This window comes from Mastigoproctus giganteus, chromosome 9 (assembly GCF_048544385.1).
Source record: "Mastigoproctus giganteus isolate SK-2022 chromosome 9, ASM4854438v1, whole genome shotgun sequence".
NCBI classification, from domain to species: domain Eukaryota; kingdom Metazoa; phylum Arthropoda; class Arachnida; order Uropygi; family Thelyphonidae; genus Mastigoproctus; species Mastigoproctus giganteus.
The window spans coordinates 71,588,645-71,613,128 of record NC_143583.1 but is presented as its reverse complement, the minus strand read 5'-3'; the positions used below and the strand labels follow the sequence as shown (position 1 = coordinate 71,613,128).

The window sequence follows — 24,484 nt, the reverse complement described above, 5'->3', positions numbered from 1 at the left end:
AATGGAAGTTAAAGGGATGGATGAGGAAAAGCTGGTTCTGTGTTAGTTTGAAGTTGGACCATATTTGTTTAAAATAAAAGTGATGCCAAGAGCAAAAGAGAAAATCCAATATTTTTAGATGCAGATGAAGCAATATTTGTGATATGCTTATGCCGAGAGAGAGAGAGAGAGAGAGAGAGAGAGAGAGAGAGAGAGAGAGAGAGAGAGAGAGAGAGAGAGAGATTGGTGGGGGGGTTAGAAGTCAGGGTAAACCCTAATAGAGATATGTAACCCTGTCTAGAAATTTGAGTGTCATCAAAGATAAGCACAGAGTAGTATCATTTTTGCAAGATACATGAGAGGACTGAAATTAAGAGTTATCTTTGCCTGATTGGAGAAATACCTGAAGATCAGGATTTAAGTAATTGGTTGTGGATATTGAAGAAGTTTTTATTCAAGTTTTTAAGTGAAAGATTATTGACTAACCTGATTGCTCTCTTTTGGAAGAGTCTAGGAGTTTAAGAAAGGTTTTGGGGCACTACCCCAGATGTGTTATCAGTGGATCTGCAGAGTGAGCAGTTGTTAAGAAGGAAAGTAATGACAAGAACAAAAAAAAAAGTTGACTTTTTTGATGCAAATGAAGAGATAGTCTTAATATGCTTAAGCAAAACAGGTCAGAGGCTGAGTCTATCCCAGTTAAACATGCATGATCATGTATAGAAATCTGAGAGATGTTGAAAAAAGGCATGGCAGCAGAAGACACTTTTTTTGCAAGAAATAAGAGGATTGGGTTTTTGTAGTTTTAAATTAGCCAATATTTACAGAAAAGGAATTATGACTATGAATAATGAATTTATGTGATGTGCCATAAGGCTCACTCAAGAAAGAATGAAAAACATGAATATGGAGGAGAAAATTGGATTTTCTGGAAGCCTCACTTTAGGAAGGATGTAGATCTGCTGGAACAGGTGTTGAGAAGGGCAACCAGATTGGTGAAGGGAACAAAAGGCTTCAGTTCTGCAAATTACAGCATTAAAAAAACCAGACACTTACAGGAAGATCTGACTGAGGTGTTTAAAGCCTTGAATGGATTGAGTAAGCTGAATGTTAATGGTATTCTTCCACTTGCTGAGACTACACACATGAGGGGGCATAAATTCAAGTTAAGTTTAGGAAGGATGGTTGCAGGATAGATGTGTTGAAGTTTGCCTTCAGCCAGTAGGTGGTTGATTGTTGGAACAGGCTTCCATCTGTTGTTGTTGAGGAAGTGGATGGGTTGAATAAATTCAAGGGAGAGCTAGACAAATTTTTGGAGGGTACGGATGGGTGAACTGTTTTTTTTTTTTTTTTTTTTGACTGATGATATATAAGCTTGCTTTCTTCCATCACTTTCCATTATTAGTACTACTACTTTTCAAAAAAAATTAAGCCTGATGATAAAAGTCAACAGTCTATCAATATGTTTTTATAAAAAGTGTGGCTTAACAGATTGCGGATGGATATGAAATCACTGAGAGTAGAATTGAGACAATATTGTTTTCTTTGTTTGTTTGTTTTTAATGAATCAGAAAGTTTTTGGATGTGTTAGTTCTTTTTGCAGAAAGCTGTTCCATTAATTTTCTGCTCATGATTTACTAGATGAAATTTTCTGGATATGCCACATAACAGCAAAATGTACTTAGCTCTACAATGCAATACAGCCCAAGTAGTGTGCATCCCACTGCTCAGACTCTCTCCAAGTTAAAGCCAGCAAAATAGAGACAACAAGATTATACAGATGCTAATCTGAATGCCTCCTGGAGTGTTACTAATAGGTTTAGTCTGGTTGCTAGTCTGTAAAAATCATTTCAAAGCTATCTTCCTCTCAAAATGTAAGAAGTGATGAATCTCAACATGATTCTGTCATAACCCCAACTGCTCTGGAAACAAAACAGATTTTTGCCACTTCATGCTTCAATTTGGCAAAGTTCTGGTATTGTACAGAGTGACGAATGTCACCTACAACCTAGGATTGTCTAGTATCACAGATCATCAGCATTCTTCTGTGAGGCACTATCACCATACCTTAAACCCTACTTACATTAGTCATACCCTTTTGTTGCCTCAAGTATACTGGGTGCATTAATGGTATTTTTAATGCTATGAACATTGAAAATATAACAAGGATTACTACAAAAGGAGCAACAGAGGTACTGGCTGTTAAAGAACAACTGGGCTTTGCCAAAATTTGCCACACTCAAAAATGAGACCTGAATATTAGCTTTAACATTGTTTTTTAACTTTGAAGTGGCCTTAACTGTCCTAAATGGAACAATGTCCACAGAGACCATTTTAATCATATAATTCAAATAAAATAAGTAGTTTTTTAGCAATTTTGTAAGTACAAATTATAAGTATACATATATATTACTGCTGTGTTATACACATCTAATCACCAGATTTTTCAGAAATTTTGTATTAAATAATGCATAAATATAAGAAAATAAATAAATTGCCAATATACAATGGAAATTACCTGCAATTCTTTAGTCTTATTATTTACCATTTCTTCTAACAATTTTTCATCATATAGGTTTTGTCTCTGTGTTGTGATGAATTCTTCTACAGTCATATTCATATTTGCTTTGAGATCAGTCAAAGTTTTACTCAGAGCCTGAAAACAAAAAAATTGTAAGGTCATTCAAAAAATCCACTCTGATTTTAATTGACTTGTTTGGTGTTTCTGAACTCCACAGTTTTGGGAGAGTGGCAGTCACATGAAAACATTTTGAATATGTACACCATTAGTAAAAGTGTTTCACAATCATCATTTGAAATGTTCCAGTACTTCAATCAGTTTTTTCTGACACTTTACTAGTGATGGGCATAACTGAGTGATTTCCATAATAAAATGATTAATAATCAATTATTTCAATAATCAAAATAATTGAATATACAAATAATTTGATTATGAAATTGAAAACAGTTAAAAAAAAAGAGGAAATGAGAGTGGAGGGATTCAAGCTCATGTTATCAACACAAAAGCTACGATGTCTTATACCACTCGACTTATTTTCTTTCTCTCTCTCTCTCTCTCTCTCTCTCTCTCTCTCTCTCTCTCTCTCTCTCTCTCTCTCTCTCTCTCTCACTCACTCACTCACTCACTCACACACACCCCTGCTGAATCTGATTATACATTTCTATTTGAGAATCAAAAATCCATAATCAATTATTTTAATTACTGGCTATAATCAATTATTTCGATCATATTCATTGCCACTGTTTAAGTTGTCAAAATTTCTGGCTTTAGTTCCTGAACTGTGTGTGAATGGTACCTATAAAAAGCATCCTTAAAAAAAAAACTTAGGTCACATGGTCTTAGATTAGGAAAGTAAGTGGCTATGACCATCCATACCTAAAATATACTGATCCGAAAAAGCAGTCTAGAAAATTTTCACTGAGAGCATCCAGCACATCATTTACTGTATTACCATGATGTATAATCCATGGTAGGCAAGAATCCACATTCTGTTCAGGAGCATGTGAGAAAATATTTTAGAGTGAATGTGTTTTGATCAAGCCAGAAGTTTTTAGGTAGTTTTTCTTTGTATAATAAACTGTAGCTAATATACTTATTTTACACTACACTAATTTAAAAAAAAAAAATTAGAAAAGCACATATGAAAGTACAACAAAGCATGCTGATAAGAGTCTTACTCCTTTGTTCTAGTGCCTTTGATGAGTTGCAAGATATATGAAATTAAAAAATTAGAATACATATTATATCAAAAAAAGATACCATTCACTGGAGTTCCATCTCATCAGGCAATGTATGGAAAAATCAAGAGGCAGCATTTCAGTAACCCCTGAAAACTTTCACATGAATGGGTTATGAGACTGTGATCCTATGCTATGAAAACTGCAGTTGCATGCACTTACTAAATTGAAATTAAAAATCCAAAGAAAGAAAACGTTGGAACTTCAAGGCTGTTTTGCCAATTGAGTATTAGCAAACTGTGCAAGGAAGCCCAAGGCTTTTGCTGCACCAGCCAAAAAAATAAAGTAAAATAAAAACTACCCATGTATGAGTCCCTCCTCAAAGTAAGTACACTCTTGTCTAAAAGTTTTGAAGCACATTACATTTTTCTAAATTTTAAAAGTTTTTATTAAAGTAAGACCAACTTGTCTACCAATTTTTATTAAAATATTTTCTATTATGTAAAAAAAAAAATTTTTTTAAATATTTATGAAATTTCTAGAATATTCGAGAATGCTCCAGAAAGGTGTAGAAGACTCCTGAATATGGTAGAAATTGTAGAAGATTCCTGAATATGGTAGGATGTTATAGATGCTTCTAGAATATGCTAGAAAATATATGGGATATAGGAGTATTGTTTCAGTATTATAAAAGATTGTAGATGACTAGAGTATTTTACAATAATATAAATTGAGGAATAAGAGCAGTACCTTATAAAATTGAATAACCATCATTCAGAAAGAGTTTTGTGAAAGTTTGTGTGTTTTGAGATAAACATGACAAGTAATAAAAAACGAAGCATTAAAAAAAGAAGTGCTATTATAACTGCATAAAGAAAGTTATTCCATGAGAAGTATTGGCAAAAAATCTAGATGATTCATTTAAAGGAGTACAGACTACTACTTGACAATTCAAGGAGACCGGTAATTTAAAGGACAAACTACAATTAGGACAACCATATGTAACAAGAGAAACACAAGATACACTGATTTCTAAACAATCAACAACTTACTGCATCTGAAATCCAAGCTGAGTTCAATAGGAACAGAGAAACTCCCATGTCTACATCCACTGTAAAACTTCGTCTTAAACAAGCAGGGCTTCATGGTCATGTAGTGGTACAAAACCCTTATTAAAACCAGAAAATTGAAAGAAACAGCTGGCTTGGGCTAAGGACCAACTGAAGAGTAGAAAATTATATTGTGGACAGACAAATCAAATTTGAAATTTCTGGATCCAAGAATAGAGTTTATGTCAGATGATCAACTGAAGGAAATTGATGCCACACTGTTTAGTGCCTACACTCAAAGCATGATGGTGGTTCCATTATGATCTGGGGTTGCTTCTGGTTTTCTGGAGTGGGTGACATTGTCAGAATTGAAGGAATTTTAAGAAAACAGAGCTATAAAAATATTCTTGAACATAATGCAATATCCTCTAGATTTTGATGAAGAAATTTTATATTACAACAAGACAATTACTCAAAACACAGATCTAAGCTGTGCAGGGAATCCCACTTGCCAGACAAACTGAATAGAGCTTTTATGGGATCATCTAGACCAGTGGTTCCCAAACTACTGAGATCTACAGACCCCTTCAAAAAAAAAAAAAAAAAAAATTCATGGACCCCCTATATATATATATGCATATACTTCTGTGTATGTGTGTGTATATATATATATATATATATATATATATATATATATATATGTATGAACACTGGATTTTCTGAAAAGAAAATTCAAAGTTTCATGTTTAAAACAACTGAACTTTTTTATTTTTACATAAATATATAATAACTTTATTTATCATCAATTTGCTATACATAGAACGAATAATTTGACCAGTTCCAGAGGGTCATTTCGTGGACCCCCCCCCCTGGAACTGATCTACCGACCCCCAAGGGTTCACAGATCTCATTTTGGGAACCGCTGATCTAGACCATCAAATCCACGAAGTCCACCCAACTTCACAAAATTTATGGGGAAGAACCTTGCATATCATTTGGAATAATGTTAGTCAAAACATTATTATAAAATTAATTGCCAGAATGCCATGTCTGTGTAAGACAGAGATAAAATCTCACTGATAATATTTTGATGAAAAATCCCTATAGTTGTTAATATTAATTATTTCAATATTTTTTTTGCTGTAAGTTTTTCAATGCTTAATAAAAATCTTGAAATAATTTGTAGTGTGTTGTTTTTTTATATTAAACTTTACGTTGTCATAGCTAATTTGAAAAAAATCAATGAAAACTGTTGTCATGTGCTGTGATTACAAACTTTAAGGTGGGAGTGAGATCTACATCAGCTGCCCTTTGAATTTCTCCCAGATGTCAGCCACAACCATCCATAGAGGCAACTTATTCCACCAATTTACAACTCCTGGATAAAAGAAAATTCCTACAATCCAATCTAAATCTTTCACTGTAATTTGAATAGAGTGAAAATTTATATAACAATGAAAATTTTGCCCTCATTCATTTTCCAGAGCCTTATGGACTTCAATCAGGTTTACTCTACAGTGCCTAATTGCCAAGCTATTAGCTCACATATGTGATGTCATTCCCTATACGGACCTCTTGCTGATCTCACAAGGTGCACTGCCTAACTCTGGATCCTTTCAAGAAGCTAAATGTCTTTTTTTAGGTGTCTCTGTACTTAAACACAGTATTTCAAGTGCAGTCTTATAATTGCCTAATAAATAGGATTATAACCCTCCTATCTCTAAAAGCAAATCTTCAATAAACCATTGGAACTATATCTTGGACATTCCTTACCATTTGTCTACATTGCTTGGAGAACTTCATATGTGACTATATCATAATTCCAAATTCCTTTCTCCTTTTACTGTTTTTAATTCAATCCTCCCACCAAATATGTAAGTTAATTTGGGATTGTTATTCCCTAAGTGGCTTGGGGAATAGCAACCTTACACTTTACTACATTAAGCTCCAACTTTTCTGGCCATCCATAAAATCTAAGTTACCTCAAAGAAGCGTTGTTTGCACTGCAGTCTGCCAACTGGTCTTAACATCATCTGCAAATTTTGACATCACATCCAGTATCCCTGTGTCAACATCATTTAAGAAAATCAGAAACAAAGGTGGTCCCAGTATTGTTTCTTGGGAGAATCCATTTCTAACATTAACCCAATCTGAAGAGTAACCATTAATCACAACCCTCTGCCTTCTCCTGTCCTGCAGACACCCTGCAATCCAACTAAAGATCATCCCTATGAATCCAACATGCCCAAGTTTATACAGTAATTTCTCATTTGGGACTGGGTGAAATGATTTGCTAAAATCCAAATAAACAATGTTAAAATTATTCTCTATAACCAAATCAGAGCTACTGTGTTATCTAATAAAAAATATTCAAATAGTTTTATTAGATAATACAAATGTGATTTTCTATAAATCATACTTATTTTATTATGCAATTGAAAGCTCCTTCCGAATTCGCATCAGTAAGAATTTGTTTCTGATTGCATGACTGCATTAAGTTATGATAACAGTTCACATGAGCTTTCTGAGTATAGAATACATATATAATGCAAATTACCCCTGAATAATACTTAATTCAATGTGCATAACCTTAAAAAAAAAAAAAAATGTGCTATGTCCCGCGGATGCTGGATTTATGAGGTTTTATTGAATATAACATGTACTTTCATCACCCCCTATTCCTGGGTAACATCACATTTTCATTAGCTCTATTACACAGGGTGTCTCAAAAATATTGGTACAAACGTTTAGGGTAGGTAGGTAACATCTAAAGGAATGTGAATTACATAGGAACCCATAACTGGCAACGTCACCGTAAGTCGGTAGACGGCACTGTTCATCAGTTCGCGAGAGGGAAAATTTCTGGTTTACTCATTCAAGCAGTAGTCGCCGCACGAAGAGCATGCATCGATATACAAACTGTGAGCTGGCAGACATGCACCTAGTGTATGGATTAGCAGAGGGCAATGAACGAGCCGCTCAATGAATTTATGGAGAACCCTTCCCAGACAGACATGTACCGGACCACCATTTGTTTGCACGTGTGAATCAAAATTTGTGCGATTATGGGTCATTTAGAGGTAACAGGAGTAACGTGGGCAGACCACGTTCAATGCGAACTCCCGCCATGGAAGAAAGTGTGTTGAATGCCGTCCAAAATAATCCTACTACCAGCACAAGTGCCGTTGTCTCTGCCTTAGGAGTGTCTCGTTGCAGTGTATAAGAGATAAGAAAAAGGAATGCTGGAAGCACTTGGTGGGAACTACTGGAAACAATAACCCTTGGGGAGTTGTCTACAGAATAGTGACCAACAAGATGTCAAGAGGAGATGTCTTAGTAACTACTGTCAAACCAGATGGAACCCCAACATGTTATTTACAGAATCCACCCTGTGTTGGGTGGATTCTGTAAATAACATCCTAGACAGTATCATTCAGACTGAAACTGGAAATCATTCCCCCACCCAGCTCGACATTATAAAAGAAAACACTGAATATGACAATGCCAATATTGAACCTCTGTTCACTATACAAGACTTAGAAATAGCACTATCTAAAACCAAAAACAATAAATGCCCAGGTTTTGACCTCTTAGAGGTTGAGATTATCAAAAAATTAGCAGAAATAGCACCAGATTAATAGCACTATATAATAACTGTATGACAGAAGGTATATTCCCAAAAATATGGAAACAAGCTGTGTTAAGGTTAATCCTGAAAAACCCTGAAAAACTCCCTACTGATCCCAAATCATATAGACCAATAGCCCTACTCCCTGTACTAGGGAAAATATACGAAAGATTAATATACAGCAGATTAGCTCAATATTACACAGAAGCAGGCTTGCATTCCAACAATCAGTATGGTTTTAAGCAGGGCAATTCTACGGAGGATGCCATGCACCACCTACTGACAACAGTTAAAAACACAGAGGAGAAATATATGCTGGCAATCTCCATTGACTTTGCTGGGGCATTTGACTCACTGTGGTGGCCTAGTGTCCTTAGGAGACTTCGCCAGGCAAATGCCCCACAAAACCTCTATAAGGTAATAAACAGCTACCTTACAGACAGAAGTGTCTCAGTACGCACAAGGTTCCAGGAATTGACATGCCCTGTGAATAAAGGCTGCGCAGGGATCAATCCTTGGCCCTTTCTTTTGGAACATTGTTCTGGATGAATTTCTGGCCTTGGATCTGGGCCCCGTGGAAAGCCTGGCCTTTGCAGATGACATGATTTTCCTTGTAAAAGGCAACTCACGAGTGGTTGTAGAGCAAAGATCAAATGCCGCCCTCTTGCAGCTGCAGGAGTGGGCACAAATGCACATGCTCAAAATATCGCCTGAAAAAACCAAACAAATACTTCTAAAAGGTAATTTGGACATAAGAAGACATCCACAAATCAAAATTAACACAATCACTATAAAAATGGTAACAGAACTAAAATATCTTGGAGTGGTCTTTGATTCAAAATTAACTTTTTATCCCCATTTGATCTACTTGGCGAAGAAAGTGCAAAATTATGCAGGTATGATTGCCAGGATCAGTCGAGCAGACTGATCCTGGCAATCATACCTGCATATCAAGGGGATAGCCCTTGATACAACCAATACCTTCAATGATGAAAGAAAAAGAATAGCCACAAAGCTCCACGAGCTATGGCAAACAAAGTGGGAGCAGGAAACCAGAAGTCTGGTCACCAAACGGTTTCTGCCCCTGGTGTCAATGGTTAGCCCAAAGCCACCTAAGTGGTATGCCCCTGGACTTTTTACAACATTTATATTGACAGGGCATGGCTCCCTAAAGGTGAAACTAACCTCCTTAGGTACATCCTCAGAACAGAGCTAATAGCACAGATTGGTCCCCTTCCCATGGGAGAAGAACATCTCTTCATCATAGAAGAGCAAAATTATAAAGCTTTTACATCTTTCACACAGAAAGTTTTCGAAATGCGCAGAGCAATGCAAAGAATGGCAATTCAGCCCCCCAGCAATTAAACAATAATCAATAGTAAAATTGCCCAAGTTTCCCACCACGCCCAGATGATGACTTAAAAAACTGTTAGGATAGCAGTATTCTGCACCCTGACAGAAACCTGACATAACAAAACTCCCCATGACTACCATGCCATGTGTAGGAACCTGGGGCCCCAAACCAATGTAGGGGAGGGGGATGGGAATGCATGCAGAGAAAGTGAATGGGAATGAGCAGAAGAGCAAATGTAATTGGCCGAAAGAATACAAAGTTAAAAATAACTTACATTACTTTATATATACTGTACCAACAAACATTTACAAACCACAAACACTATCACTGCATTCTCCCCTGGCCTGCAAAAAAAAAAAAAAAAAAAAACCTTGCAGCTAGGCCTGCACCACAACTGAAGAATAACAGTAAGTTGCGGTGCCCAGAGAGTGCAGTGCAGAAAGAAAGAGTCGAATAAATGAGATGAGAGCTAGAAGAATGAATAAAAGTGCAAGCGTGAGAGAAAAGAACACAAACCACAAATGCTAAGTTAAGTACGCACTAACCCTGGTTTTAATTAGTATTTAAATTCACGCTACCCATCATTGCATCCCCTCCTGGTGTGTGAGAAAAAGATGAATGAGTTGAGTGAAATAAAAAAAATTAATAATAATAAATAAATAAAAATATATATATATATATATAAAATAAGAAAAAAGTATAAAAAAAAATAAATAAATAAAAAAAAATAAAATAAAATAATAAAAAAAATAAATAAATAATAAAAAAAAAAAGAATGCAAGTAGAGTGAGAATGCACATTACGAATGAAGTAAATGTGTGTCTCCCCCCCCCCTCACCTGGTAGGTTCCCCACTGCCAGCTGACATATCCCACCCCCAGAGCGGGATGGGCAGCTGGACCTTTATACCGGATTCGACACTCCTTGGACATGACACCGACGAAGACATTCTGCGGCTTTGCTGCCAACACGCCATTGGTGATCCGAGCTGGGTGCTCTAGCCTGGTTCCCTTTAAAACCCCATCCCCAGGCAGGGAATGGATGAGACGGATCTCTGTCTCCTCTCCTCCCTGCCTACCCCCCATATTTTGCCTGGTGGGGCTCGTCTCCACTGACCTCTTTGGGGATGCCTACTCTATCCATCCCTATTCTTCTATCTGTTTCCTCCCCAGTCTTCAATCTCCCCCCCTCTCTCTCTCACTAAATCGACCGAGTACATCCCTTAACAATGCCGCCAAATTATAACCAACGTCTAAATTCTACCGGTTTTGTGCAAATCTCTAAGATATCTAACACTATCAGCTTTTATCTAGCGTTACATGTCTAAATTTAATAACATCAAAATTTTGCCCGACCTATTTGGCCTTTAACACATCTCTTTAGTGTTCAACCCTAACCAGCGATTTCCTAACAGCAATCCCATTAAGCATTAATGTCAAATACATAAACTTTTTTTTTTTTTTTTAAATAGGCCCTAGCCATTGAAATCCCAGGAAACTAGGTGGCAGGACCTGCCGAAGCAAATTGTTGTGATACTGGATACACCTGGCTAGCCTCCATGTGGCAGGGTATGGGCAACGTCGGGCCCCACTAAGGGCCTGGCGGCCAATAAGCCGGATAAACAATGGGCACAACATATCACACTGCACAGACATGACCCACACACTTTCAAGTCTCTGGCTTGACAGTGTACTGTCCTCGATACAGCGAAACACACGTGGAGATGGGAGAAATCCCAGGTGCCGTCTGACATGAACATACCTTATGCAGTGTACAGCATGTCTGGCATGACGATTCCTTGCACCACTTTCATCTCCAAAGGGTTCAGTTACTGCTCCCCCAAGATCATCCTGCACATGTGGCTTTTGCACAGTGGTTTCTCCAAGAAAGTGTTCAAGACTTGAATTTTCCAGCCTATGTTTTGTTAACGGATGAGACTTATTTCACTCGGGAAGGCTTATTCAATCAGCACAATGATCATGTGTGGGCTCACGACAACCTACACGGTGTGCGTCCCCATGTGGCACAACATCGCTTCGCAATAAATGTGTTGGCAGGTATGGCCGGTGAGTGCTTAGTCAACCCATACCTGTTACCATCCCGCATGAACTCTGCTAAATATCGGATCTTTCTTGAACAAGTTCTACCAGGGTTACTTGACGATGTTCCAGCAAATGTGAGATGCAACATTTAGTTTCAACATGACGGTGTGCCTGCCCATTATGGAAGGTGTGTTCATGACCATTTGAACAGGCGTTTTGGTCATCGATGGATTGGCCGTGGTGGACCCATTACCTGGCCCCCACGCTCACCTGATTTATTGATCCTTGATTTCTTTCTGTGGGGAGCCCCTCAAATCTATCGTGTATGAATCGCCTGTGGAGACGGAAATGGATCCCGTGGTGAGACTCGTCTGCGCTGCTGCTACTGTCAAAGAAACTCTAGGTGTGTTCGACTGTGTCTGCCAATCCATGCTGCGTCTGTGTCACGCATGCATCGTGTCTCATGGTGGCAAATAAATTTTTGCCACTAATTACTGTCTTGTGTCATTTCTGCTCCTTGTGCCTCTGCTACTACTTTCCCATGACGTTTCCAGTTATGGGTTCCTATGCGATTCACATTCCTTTAGATGTTACCTACCTCCCCTAAATGTTTGTACCAATATTTTTGAGACACCCTGTATAAGCATGAGCTGTCCTAACATTATATAAGCATTAGTTGTCCTGTATGTGGTAAACATACAGCTAAGAAATGTTCTTGTATAGTTTACTACCCTGACACATCCCTTGAAGTTTGTTCCCCTAACAGTAGCTTCACATTCCTTTGAAACATTTATAACTTCAGTACATCTTAGCAGTAACAGCTGTTGTGGCAACAAACAAGAATTGTTGAGATGTATATAAGCATTACTTTGAACCACAACATTAAATATATGTATATCTAATGATATGGTTCAGATATATGTATATGTAATGATATGGTTAAAATCAAGATTCTGAACTGTGAAGCTGAAGAACCCCGAGTTCCCGGGAACGTAACTTTTTTGGAAATTTTGTTGTCTTTTTGACTTAATTAACATATCAAATTGTCTCCAATAAATAGTTTAATAGTCATAGTCACGTTCATTAGCTTATTTTTAAGTTTAGCTACAGGTTTTCTAAGTTACGACTTAATGTATGTAGAACCTTTATATCGGTTATTTGGAGCAAATATCATATCTCGTAACTTTTACTGTAGTGTGTGGTAGGGGAAATTCTAGTTTTTTAATTGTGGTAAATAGATATCTCGATAGTTCAAATAATGTACGTTGGCATTAGTCAGATAATCTTATTTTCTATTACAATTAACATAACTTTACACACATAATGATATAGCATAGTACATATAACGTAAACTCGATAATGTAATACATATAACAAAATTTATAGCATAACACACATAACATAAACTCGATAATGTAATACATATAACAAAATTTATAGCATAATACATATAATGTAAACTTGATAGCATAAATTGATAGGCTAGTATATATTACTATTATATAACTGGTGAATTACAGTAGTGTTATTATTGAATTAGTATTAGTAATGGCCGCATGGTGCAAGAAAGCCTATGGCTATGCTGCACTTCAGTATATTAGTTTAGTGTAGTATTCTTGATTGTACTGAATTTAAACAGAAATCATGTCCCAGACTAGAGCAGCGGGAGAACTGAAGGGGCAATTCTCCTGTGAATCATGGTCGGAAGAAATATGCTGTTTGTGCAATGCTTGCAGACCTTTCTAGACCAGAACATGATATAGCCAAGGCAAATGTCTTTGTGTGGTTGGTGCAGAGAGTGTGAAGAAATGAGGCACAAACTCAGCATTGTGATGGGCTTTTATGAGAGCTTGAAGGGTAGGGTGGATGCCCTCAAAGGTATTAAAATGGGGAAGCTCATCAAGCTCTCAGTTGCCCAACTAATGCCAGAGCTCACACTCGAGAATCAGCCAATACAGCAACAACCCCCAGGGCAGAATGTGCTGGTCCCACAAGAGGTAGCTATTGTTGGTGACTCTATTGTCAGAGAAACAGGAAATATTGTGCAAAAAGTGAAATAAGACCAGGATATGTCTGAGGGCAAAAGTTGAAGATGTTGTAGAGCAGATATCATCTTTTAAGAGCACAAAAAGTGATATTGTTGTTCACATTGGTACTAATGACATTAAGAGTAGGAAATCTGTTGACTTACTTACCAAGTACAGGACAATGTTGAGGAAAAGTCATGGGTTAGAACTGAATTTGAAAGTGTCTGAAATTCTGCCCAGGCACGATAGGAGGGAGTATATGATGAAATCCTTGTCAATCAATTTGGCCCTGAAGAGACTGTGCATGGCTCATGGGGTAATTTTTCTCAGCGTGGTCTGTACTTGTTAACAGGAGAGAGTGCTTCTACAGGGATGGGATGGGATACACTTAAATCGAAAGGGTGCAAGAATATTTGCTGATAATATCAAGGCAGCATTAGGTTGGTCAGAAAGCAGCCATTTTGGGGATACATGGACTAATAGATTAACAATAGGTGTAGGCAGAGGTAAAAGTGATTCTTGCACTGTTTCTACTGGAACCTGCAACAGCCCAGAAAGCAAGGTACCAGGATTTCAAGGCTTACTGTAGTTCATCATGGAACAAGGAAATACATGGGCTGTGTTAGGATAACTAAGAACAGATGCATGTATACTTGCATGTACACCAATACAAGGAGCATAGTAAATAAATTTGATGAGTTTGAAGTGCTGGTCAAGTCATCAAATGAAGATAATGTGGGCAATATCAGAGACATAGTGTCACTCAGATATAAGGGATGCAGAATTTGAATAAGAGGTGTAAAGAAAGGACATGTATGTATGTATATTTTGTAAGGGTGGCACCTTGAATGTCATTCAACTTTGCCTCATGTCACAGTGAAAGTACAGATCACTATAGAAAAGCTAGGCATGCGATTAGTATTAGGTTTGTGTGAGTATTGTGTTGTTGTGTTATGCTGGCCTCTTGGCTACCCAGAAGCAGCAATCATCTGGACAGCTGCTTCTGAGTATTCATCCTTTACTACAGGAGGGTGAACCAGTTCTGCTGTTATACATTGACTATCTCATAAGAGAAACATCTACACAACAGGAGGGAGTGCAATACCTGTACTAAGGCAACCTCCCTGATAGGCAAAGCCAGGGAGAAAGAAAAAAAAAGGGGGAGGGGGCGGGGAGTATAGGAACTCATAAAAGAACATCTGAACATATAAAAAAAAAAAAAAAAAAAACTAAAGCTTACCAAAGCTTACTTTGGTAAGCTTTAGTTTTTTTTTAAGCTCTTTAAAAAGAGCTTAAAAAGTAGATTTTGTTAACACTGAAGAAGGATAGATTCTTGGCCAGGAGAGTATTTTGGAATAGATAATATCAGCTTTGAACGAAGGTCTTCATAGATAGTACAATCATGTAAAATATGCCTCCAGTTATACCTGTAGTGAGGCAACCTCCCTTATAGGCAAAGCCAGGGAGAAAGAAAAAAAAGGGGGGGAGAATAGGAACTTATAAAAGAACATATGAACATAAAAAAAAAAAAAACTAAAGCTTACCAAACAAAGCAATAAAAAAGAAAAAGAGGCTTTGAAGAAAAAGGAGATTTTGTTAACACTGAAGAAGGATAGATTCTTGGCCAGGAGAGTATTTTGGAATAGATAATATCAGCTTTGAACGAAGGTCTTCATAGATAGTACAATCATGTAGAATATGCCTCCAGTTTTCTTTGCTGTCACAGAAACAAAAATCAGTATTATGGAGACTGAGGAGAAACAATTTTTCATCAAGAAACCTATGCTTGGTGATCAAGAAGGATGTCCCCAGACAGAACAAAAATCAAGCTTTTTTTTTTGTTTAGTAGAAATGTAACATCAGGAAGAAACTTTTGCATAGCGGCCTCAAAAAGAGAAGTGCCACACCTGGTCTGCCAGTTATTTATTAGTTCATTGAAGCATCTTCTTCTCATGTTCATCAGATCAGCCTGCAGATTAATTTCAATGTCAAGTATACTTCTTGTAGGATTAATCTTTTTAATGTGGAAATGTAAATTCCAATAGATTAAGAAAAGATCAAATGGGACACAGCCAGCAATAACTAGGATGGAAACTGTAGAAACAGTTCTGCACACGAGTAACTGATAATAACATAGAACTGATGGAATTCAATTTGATTAGAATTTTTATTTACCTACCCTATGGAACCGTGCCCCAGCAGCATAAGTTATCATTGGGAGGAAGACAGCCCAGTAATAAAGATGCAGAGTTTTCCTTCATAGACCCTATTCAGACCTAGAAATATGGATGACAGAACCTGAAAACATTTTAATTTTGGAATCTAAAACAAAGAAGATGGGGGAAGAAGCTGAGGTTGTGATCAATAAAGATACCTAAATATTTAGTTTCAATCACAATGGATAAACAATGTCCATAAATTTTGATTTGTGGTGATCACTGAAGTTTGGATTTGAAAAGTATCATCTTTGTTTTGGACAGATTAATTTTAAGTTTATTAACTTGAGACCAAAGACAGACAGTACCCAGTTAGCATTGTTTTCAATAATGGCTCGAGAACTACTTGAGAAGATTAAAAGTCAGGTCATCAGCAAAAGCAATGACCTTACAGTTTTCAAATGAATGGGCAAGCCAATCTTGTAAAACAGCATTCCAGACTAGGGGTCGCAGAACTGAGCCTGTGGCAACCATGAAAAATTTGTACAAAAAGGACAGACAGGTAGGAGAGGGGTAGGGGGAGGGGGTTATACTCTTATTAAGAAGCACATAAAATCTTAGGTAGTGCATCCAGTTGACATGGGTGGCCAGTGCAATGTTGAGTCAGTTTGGTGTGACATAAGCACTGTGAAAGCAAAAATAAGGGTAGGTGTACATTCTAGGCCTAATGACTCTGAGGAGTACAATGAACAACTGTACAGAGAAATAGAGTGGGTAAATCAGAATGTCTCATACCGAGGGGGATTTTAACTTTCCAGATACTGACTGGAACTTGTGGGTTAGTAAATCACACACTGGCAAGACTTTTGGATGACTTTATTGGATGACTGTTTTTTACAACAGCATGTTAGAGAGGCTACAACAGAGAGTAATACTCTTGATCTGATGCAGTGATTATTCATGCATTAAGGATCTACAGATAAAAGAACCACTAGATGGCAACGTAAATTCCAATAGATCACAATGATTGATGTGGGGTTTATTTAAAGATGTAACTACCATCAATGGTAAAGGAAAGGGTTTATGCTTTCGTAAAGGCAACTACACTGGTCTCAGACAGGTTTTAAATTCTATACAGTGGAACCAACTGATGATATTACCATCAGCAAATTCTAAATGGAAGGCAATCAAGGAAATAATCATAGAAACTACTAAGCTTTTCATGCCAACTAAGAAATACCATTCAAGGCTTAGACCTAAATGGATGTCAGATGAACTAATGAGACTTGTTGCAGAGAAGAAAACTGCAAGGGATGCATACAAATTACCAGGTGATACAGAAGCCTACGGTAGATATAAACTAGTCTGTAATCAAGTCACAACAGATGTTAGGAAAGCTAAGGCAGATTATGAGAATTATTGGGCAAAGGATGCAAAAGAAAAATAGAAAAGACTTCTTTTCTTATGTAAACACTAGAAGGAAGGAGATAAATCACATAAGTCCACTTGTTATCAATGGTTCAACTGTTCATGATACTGCTCAGGTTGCTAACAAGCTGAGTAAGTAATTTGCATCTACATTTGCAAATGAGAAATTCTTTAAGGGAGTTCAGGGATTTTCCCTGAATTCTTTGAGGAATTCAGGGGAAATCCCTGTGGACTGGAGATGTGCAAATGTATCTCCAGTTCACAAAGGGGGATCAAGGAGTGATATGAGTAATTACAGACCCATTAACTTAACTTCTGTTCCAGGGAAAATAATGGAATTAGCATTAGCATTAGTAGAGGCATTTGATGCAAGAAAGCAAGCTTATGCAGCATCAGCCAAAAAAAAAAAAAAAACCCACTTCCACTTCACCCCTCTGTTCGTTCAAAATACCTGTCCAGCTGAGCCTTAAACTTATTTAGGCTATCAACCTCCACCACAAGGGATGGAAGTCTGTTCCACCAACCAACCACCTGCTGGCTAAAGGCAAATTTCCGCACGTCTATCCTACATCATCTGTCTTTCCTCAATTTGAATTTATGCCCTCTCAGGTGATTTTTCTGAGCTAGAGGAAGAATCCCATCAGCATTGAGCATGCTTAAACCATTCAAGGCTTTATACACCTCTATCAGATCACCTCGCTGGTGCCTAGTCTCCAGACACTGTAATTTGCAAAACTTAAGCCTTTCTTCGTAAGAGCACCCCTTTGTTCCATTCACTCAATCTTGTTGCCCTTCTCTGTACTCGTTCCAGCAGCTCTACATCCTTCTTGAAATGAGGCCTCCAGACCTGTATACAGTACTCTAGGTGTGGCCTGACCATCGCCTAATACAATGGAATAATCACCTCCTTATCCCTGCTGGAAAAATTCCTGTATATCATTGACAATACTCCATGAGCTACTCTTGCAGCCCGTCTGCACTGCTCAGAGAACTTCATATCTGCCTGCACAACCACCCCCAAGTCCCTTTCATTCTCTACCACTGTCAGTGTAGTACCACAGAGTTGATACGTTGCTCTGGGGTTGCTGTTTCCCATGTGTAGTACTTTACATTTGTCAATGTTAAACTTCATTTGCCACCTCTCAGCCCATCTGCTCAACCTTTCCAGATCCTGTTGCAGCAGCATAGTGTCAGTAGTGTCCTTGACAACCCTGCCAACCTTTGTATTGTCTGCAAACTTGGACATTAAGCCCGATATACCATCATCAATATCATTTATAAATACAGAAAACAATAATGGACCCAACACTGAGTCCTGAGGGACTTCACTAATAACATTAGTCCACGATGAGCAGTGTCCATTGATTACCACTCTCTGTCTTCTCCCCCTCAACCACCCCTTTATCCATAGCAGCAATTTGCCTCCAATGTCACACTGCTCCAATTTGTGTAGCAGTCTTCCATGTGCAACAGTATCAAAAGCCTTTCTAAGATCCAAGTATATAATATCAAAGTTATTCCCTGCATCCAGTTCCTTTGTGACTGCATCATAGTATCCAATCAAGTTGGTCAGGCAAGACTTCCCCTTAACAAAATCATGCTGTGTCTGAGCTATAACTGAAGTCTTGTCTAAATGATCCTGCAGTGCTTCTTTAACCAGTGCCTCCATTAATTTTCCTGGAACAGAAGTTAAGCTCACAGGTCTATAATTACTTGTGTCAGCCTTTGATCCTCCTTTGTGAATTGGGGTCACATTTGCACATTTCCAGTCTATGGGTACCTCCCCTGAGTCCAAGGAAGCTCTCATAATTATGGCTAAGGGTTTGCTTACTTCCTTTGCTGCCTCCTTTAATATAACTGGATAGATCCCATCCACCCCGGGTGCCTTTCTTGTGTTTATCTTCAACAGTTTCTCCTCCACTTTACTCTCAGTTATTTCAAGATTCTGTAGCTTACTGCTAGAGTTGAATACACCTCTGGCATTCCCCTCGCTGAATAACTCCTCATGTGTGAATGTCGATGCAAAATATTCATTTAGTTTGTTAGCTACCTGAGCAGGATCATCAACAGTTGACCCATCAATATCAAGTGGACCAATCTGATTCATCCCCTTCCTTCTAGAGTTTACATAAGTAAAGAACTCTTTGCTGTTTTTCTTCGCATCCCTTGCCAGGATTTCTCGTAATCTGCCTTCGCCTGCCTAACCTCCTTTGTAACTTGGTTGCATATCAACTTGTATCTATCATAGGCTTCTGTGTCATGTGTTAATTTGTATGTATCCCATGCATTTTTCTTCTCTGCCATATGCCTCATTAGTTCATCTGACATCCATTTTGGCCTAAACCTTGAACAATATTTCTTAGTTGGTATGTAAAGCCTAGTAGCTTCCAAGATAAGTTCTTTGAATGCTTCCCATTTTGAATTTGCTGTTGGTAACATCATCAGTTGGTCCCACTGTATAGAATTTAAATACTGTCTCAGTCCATCGTAGTCGCCTTTATGGAAGCAACTGGCTAAAGAAGTAATGCAGGAACATCTAGGCAGGATTGCAGTTATACTTCAGCCACAGCATGGTTTTGACAATGGGCAATCTTGTCTGGTCAATCTGATTGGATAATATGATATAGTAACAAAAGAAATGAATGCAAAAAATAATTTTGATATCATATACTTGGAGTTCAGAAAAGCTTTTGATACTGCTGCACATAACAGATTGCTGTACATGGAGCAGTGTGGCATTAAGGGAAAGATACTGCTATGGATGAAGGGATGGTTGAGTGGGAGAAGACAGAGAGTTGCTATTAATCACTAATGTTATCAGTGGAGCCCCCAGGGTTCGCATTGGGCCCATTGATGTTTTCTGTATTTATTAATGATACTGATGAAGGTATATCAGGCTTAATGTCTTACTGTGTTTTCTACAAAAGTGTATAAGCGTAACGAATGGGCCTGGTGTACTCGGGTCCATGGTTATGAAAAATATATACAATGATAACCCAGTTTAATAAAATACAATAAAATATACAATAGCAGAAGCTTTCAAGACTGCAGTGTCTCTTTTTCAACTGATAATTTGATTTGAATACAACGTATATAGTGCAATGAGCTGAGAGTGAGGCACGTTATTCATTCAAGCTGGTTTCCTATTGTTGTTGCATGGATGTGTGCTGTTTTAGTCCAGCGTTAAAATGGTTGTCTCTAGGATGGGGTGCAGATGTATGCCTTTGCAGCGGTTTATGGCCTTTGGATTGTTTAATATATTAAGTGACTCTAGCCATAGGCGGTGGTGAAAGTGTCGTGAGTGGTCTACCATTTCGAAATCACTTTTGTGATCAGGATCGTGGTTGGTGGCCCAAAAATGCTCTGTGACTGCGGACTGGTCAGTTTCGGCAAGCCGGATAGGAGAGACATCAAGACATCTTCAAGATCGCCTTACAGAGCATGACAGAGCAATCCAGCTTGCCAAAACTGACCAGTCCGCAGTCACGGAGCATTTTTGGGCCACCAACCACGATCTTGATCCCAAAAGTGACTTTGAAATAGTAGACCACTCACGACACTTTCGCCAACACCTATGGCTAGAGTCACTTAATATATTAAACAATCCAAAGGCCATAAACCGCTGCAAAGGCATAAATCTGTACTCCATCCTAGAGACAACCATTTTAATGCTGGATAAACGTTGGAGTAAAACAGTGCACGTTTGTGCGACAACAATAGGAAACCAGCTTGAATGAATAACACGCCTCACTCTCAGCTCATTGCACTATATACGTTGTATTCAAATCAAATTATCAGTTGAAAAAGAGACGCTGCAGTCTTGAAAGCTTCTGCTATTGTATATTTTATTGTTTTATATTAAACTGGGTTATCATTGTATATATTTTTCATAAAGTGTAATTTCATAATGTGTAGTTTATGCGTGGAGATCTGGAAGCCTGGAGATCTGCTTTAGTATGGTTTGCATATTCTGAGAATGATAAGAAATCTTGAAATCGCCAACATATAAAGTGGCATCAGTGGTCCTTGGCATACACAGATCAGCCAAAACATTATGGCCAGTGAGTCGTTATGCAAATTAAAGCAACTGCAGGTGAACTACGGCACATGCACAGGTCGGGACATGGTATAAAAAACACCTAATACTGAGCTCTGTTAATCAGTGTTACTCTTGTTCTTCAGATGGGAAAGGCAGTGGATGGGAAAGGCAGATACCATCAACTCAAGCAAGTTTGACAGAGGCCAAATTGTAATGGCCAGACAACTGGGTCAGAGCATATCTGAAATGGCACGGCTGGTGGGGTGCTCACGGTCAGCCGTGGTTAGTACCTACCGAAAGTGGTCCGAGGAGGGGAAAGTCCACGAACTGCCGGCATGGTGTTGGATGACCACAGCTCATTGATGCTTGAAGTGAGCGAAGGCTTTTGCAAATGTTACGTGGCAACAGAAGGGCGAATGTTGTGAACTAACCAGTAATTGGAATGCTGGTGACGGGAGTAATGTGTCACAACACACGGTACATCAAACCCTGCTGAAAATGGAGCTGCATAGCTCCATTTTCAGCAGGGTTTGAAATTTTCAGTGGTTAGCATGGACACTTAGAGCAGGCTGCTCTAAGTGCCCATGCTAACCACTGTTAACCAGCGACAGTGCCTACAATGGGCACGTGAACATCAAAACTGGACCTTGAGTGATTGGAAGAAGGTTATCTGGTCCGATGAATCACGTTTCCTGTTGCACCATGTGGACGGCCGGGTATGTGTATGTCGTTTACCTGAGGAAGTGATGGCGCCTGGTGGCAGTGGTGTCATGTTTTTGGCGATGTTCTGCTAGGATGCCCTGGGTCTAGTCATCTATGTGCCGAGCACTCTGACATCTACCACCTACCTAAACATCATTGCTGACCAAGTACACCCTTTCGTGGCAACGGTCTTCCCCTCTGGTGGTGCCGTCTTTCAGCAGGATAATGCGCCATGCCATACAGCCCGGATTGTTTGAGACTGGTTCGCGGAACATGAGGAAGACTTCCAGGTATTGCCATGGCCTCCAAATTCCATCGAGCATCTGTGGTTTGTGTTGGAACAGCAACTCTGATCTGCGGCGTCTCAACCATGGACCTTATGGGAGTTAAAGGATCTGCTGGTTACATGTTGGTACCAGATACCACAAGACACGTTTAGAAATCTTGTAGCATCCATGCCTCACCAGGTACGAGCTGTTTTGGCACGTGGAGAAACAACATCATATTAGGTAGGTGGTCATAATGTTTTTGACTCATCGGTGTATGTTCAGTTACAATATTTATTTTAATGGCAAAAAGGGTAGTACTAAGCACCGATCCCTGTGGCATACCTTCTTGTGTGAAAATGTTTGAAATGGCAGACTGTAGATAAACTTGAAATGTTCTGTGTTGAAATTTTGGATATATTTAGAAAAAGATTTTTTTTTTTTTTTTTTTGTTAGTTGTTGATGCATCGGCTTCTGTGGCCATAATGCACCTCCCAAAGTTTTTGCATTTTATTCTGATCCAAGCCCGAGGCAGGATTTGAACCCACGACCTTTGGGCTGCCAAGCAGGCACTTTACCCACCTGGCTAGCCCGGTCGGCAGAAAAAGATATAGGTTTGAAGAATTCCATAATGTCATGCTATATGCTTTTTAGAGAAAGTTACTACTGTCCAAAAACCATGCCAGACAAGCACTGATAATTTTTTCCATGACTTTTCCTAGACAGCTTATTAGAACTATTGGACAGATTACATGTGTTTGAGTGATCTTTACCTGGTTTTGGGAAACCTAGAATTACTGCATGCTGCCGCTATATGGAAACTGGTTTCCAGAAAGATCTTGTTATAATCTTCCTAGTTCTAACAATGTTATTTGGGATTAATTATAAAATTGTTTTAAATCATATAGTGTATTTGGCCTGGTCCCACTGCACTTTGTTTTGTGATATGCACATTTTAATTCTGGAATGTTTAAAGTTGTACTGTTCACCATTCGTTGTGGAAAAATTATTATTATTAACAGCCATATGGTGCAAGGAATCCTGAGGCTTTTGCTGCAACAGCCAAACCCCTGAGAGTGAGAGTGAGAGAGGGTCAGAAGTAGAAGGGAATCATCAAGGAAGAGAAGAATGATGATCTCCAGCTCAGGACCTTGGGTGTGCCAAGCCCATACTCACCAGATGTGAGCCCCTGGAGTTGATTCAGTTTGTGTCTTTCTAATCTTGTCTTGTGTATTTGTAAACTAGGCATATATGACGTGGTTGCGGCAAAGGTTTTGCCCAGTGCATTGGCTATTTCTGAAAGCTCTATGGTGACTTGTCCATTTCAGTTTAGGATTGGTGCTGGAGTATCTGCCATTCAATTTGCTGATTTTATTCCAGACCTTGTTTCACACCATATCTGGAATAAAATCAGCAAAACAATTTTGAGATGGTGTGAAACTTGTTAATATGGAAACAAATAATTTTGTCTAAGATGGTGTGAAACTTGTTAATATGGATACAAATAATTTTATCTAAGATGGTGTGAAACTTGTTAATATGGATACAAATAATTTTATCTAAGATGGTGTGAAACTTGTTAATATGGATACAAATTTTATCTAAGATGTTTTTCTGCTGGCTCTTGCTCATGCTTTCTTGAACAATATGAGGTGCTCTGTAGTTGGATATCTTTGAAAAGTATTCCAGGTTTATTTCTCTCTCATTTAGTTCATAAACATTCTTCATTCACCATTTGGATGAGTTGAGAAATGTGTCGATGATTTTGGAAGTCTGCTCAGTGGCTTGAATTAGTTTATTTGTTACATATTGTACCACTGCATCTAATGGGTTTTACTTGATAATATCTGAATTTAATTTAATTTTTTTTTTCCCCAATCTGATTATCAAATAGTGATCATCAGTGAGAGGATCACCAATCAAGTACTGGAAATAATGTTGGAGAATATATAGAGAATGCTGTGCTATTTTCTGAATGGAAGATGTGTATAGGTATGTGTGCCATTGTTCAACCAGGTTAAGTCAATCTCTTCTATCCATATTTCAATTTGTCGTCCTCTCCAGTCTATGTTTGCCTTACCCTAAGAAGATGCTGTGCCCATCGAGGTCGCCCAGTATA

At 38.3% G+C, this 24,484-nt stretch overlaps 1 protein-coding gene across 1 annotated transcript in view; it reads right to left on the bottom strand.

The window, feature by feature from the left end:
- Window positions 1-24,484, bottom strand: part of LOC150080437 (centrosomal protein of 290 kDa-like) — a 386,964-nt gene that overhangs the window by 140,613 nt on the left and 221,867 nt on the right. The window contains 1 exon segment of the mRNA XM_090380692.1: window positions 2,495-2,632. Within this exon segment, the coding sequence (XP_090236818.1) occupies window positions 2,495-2,632 (138 nt within the window).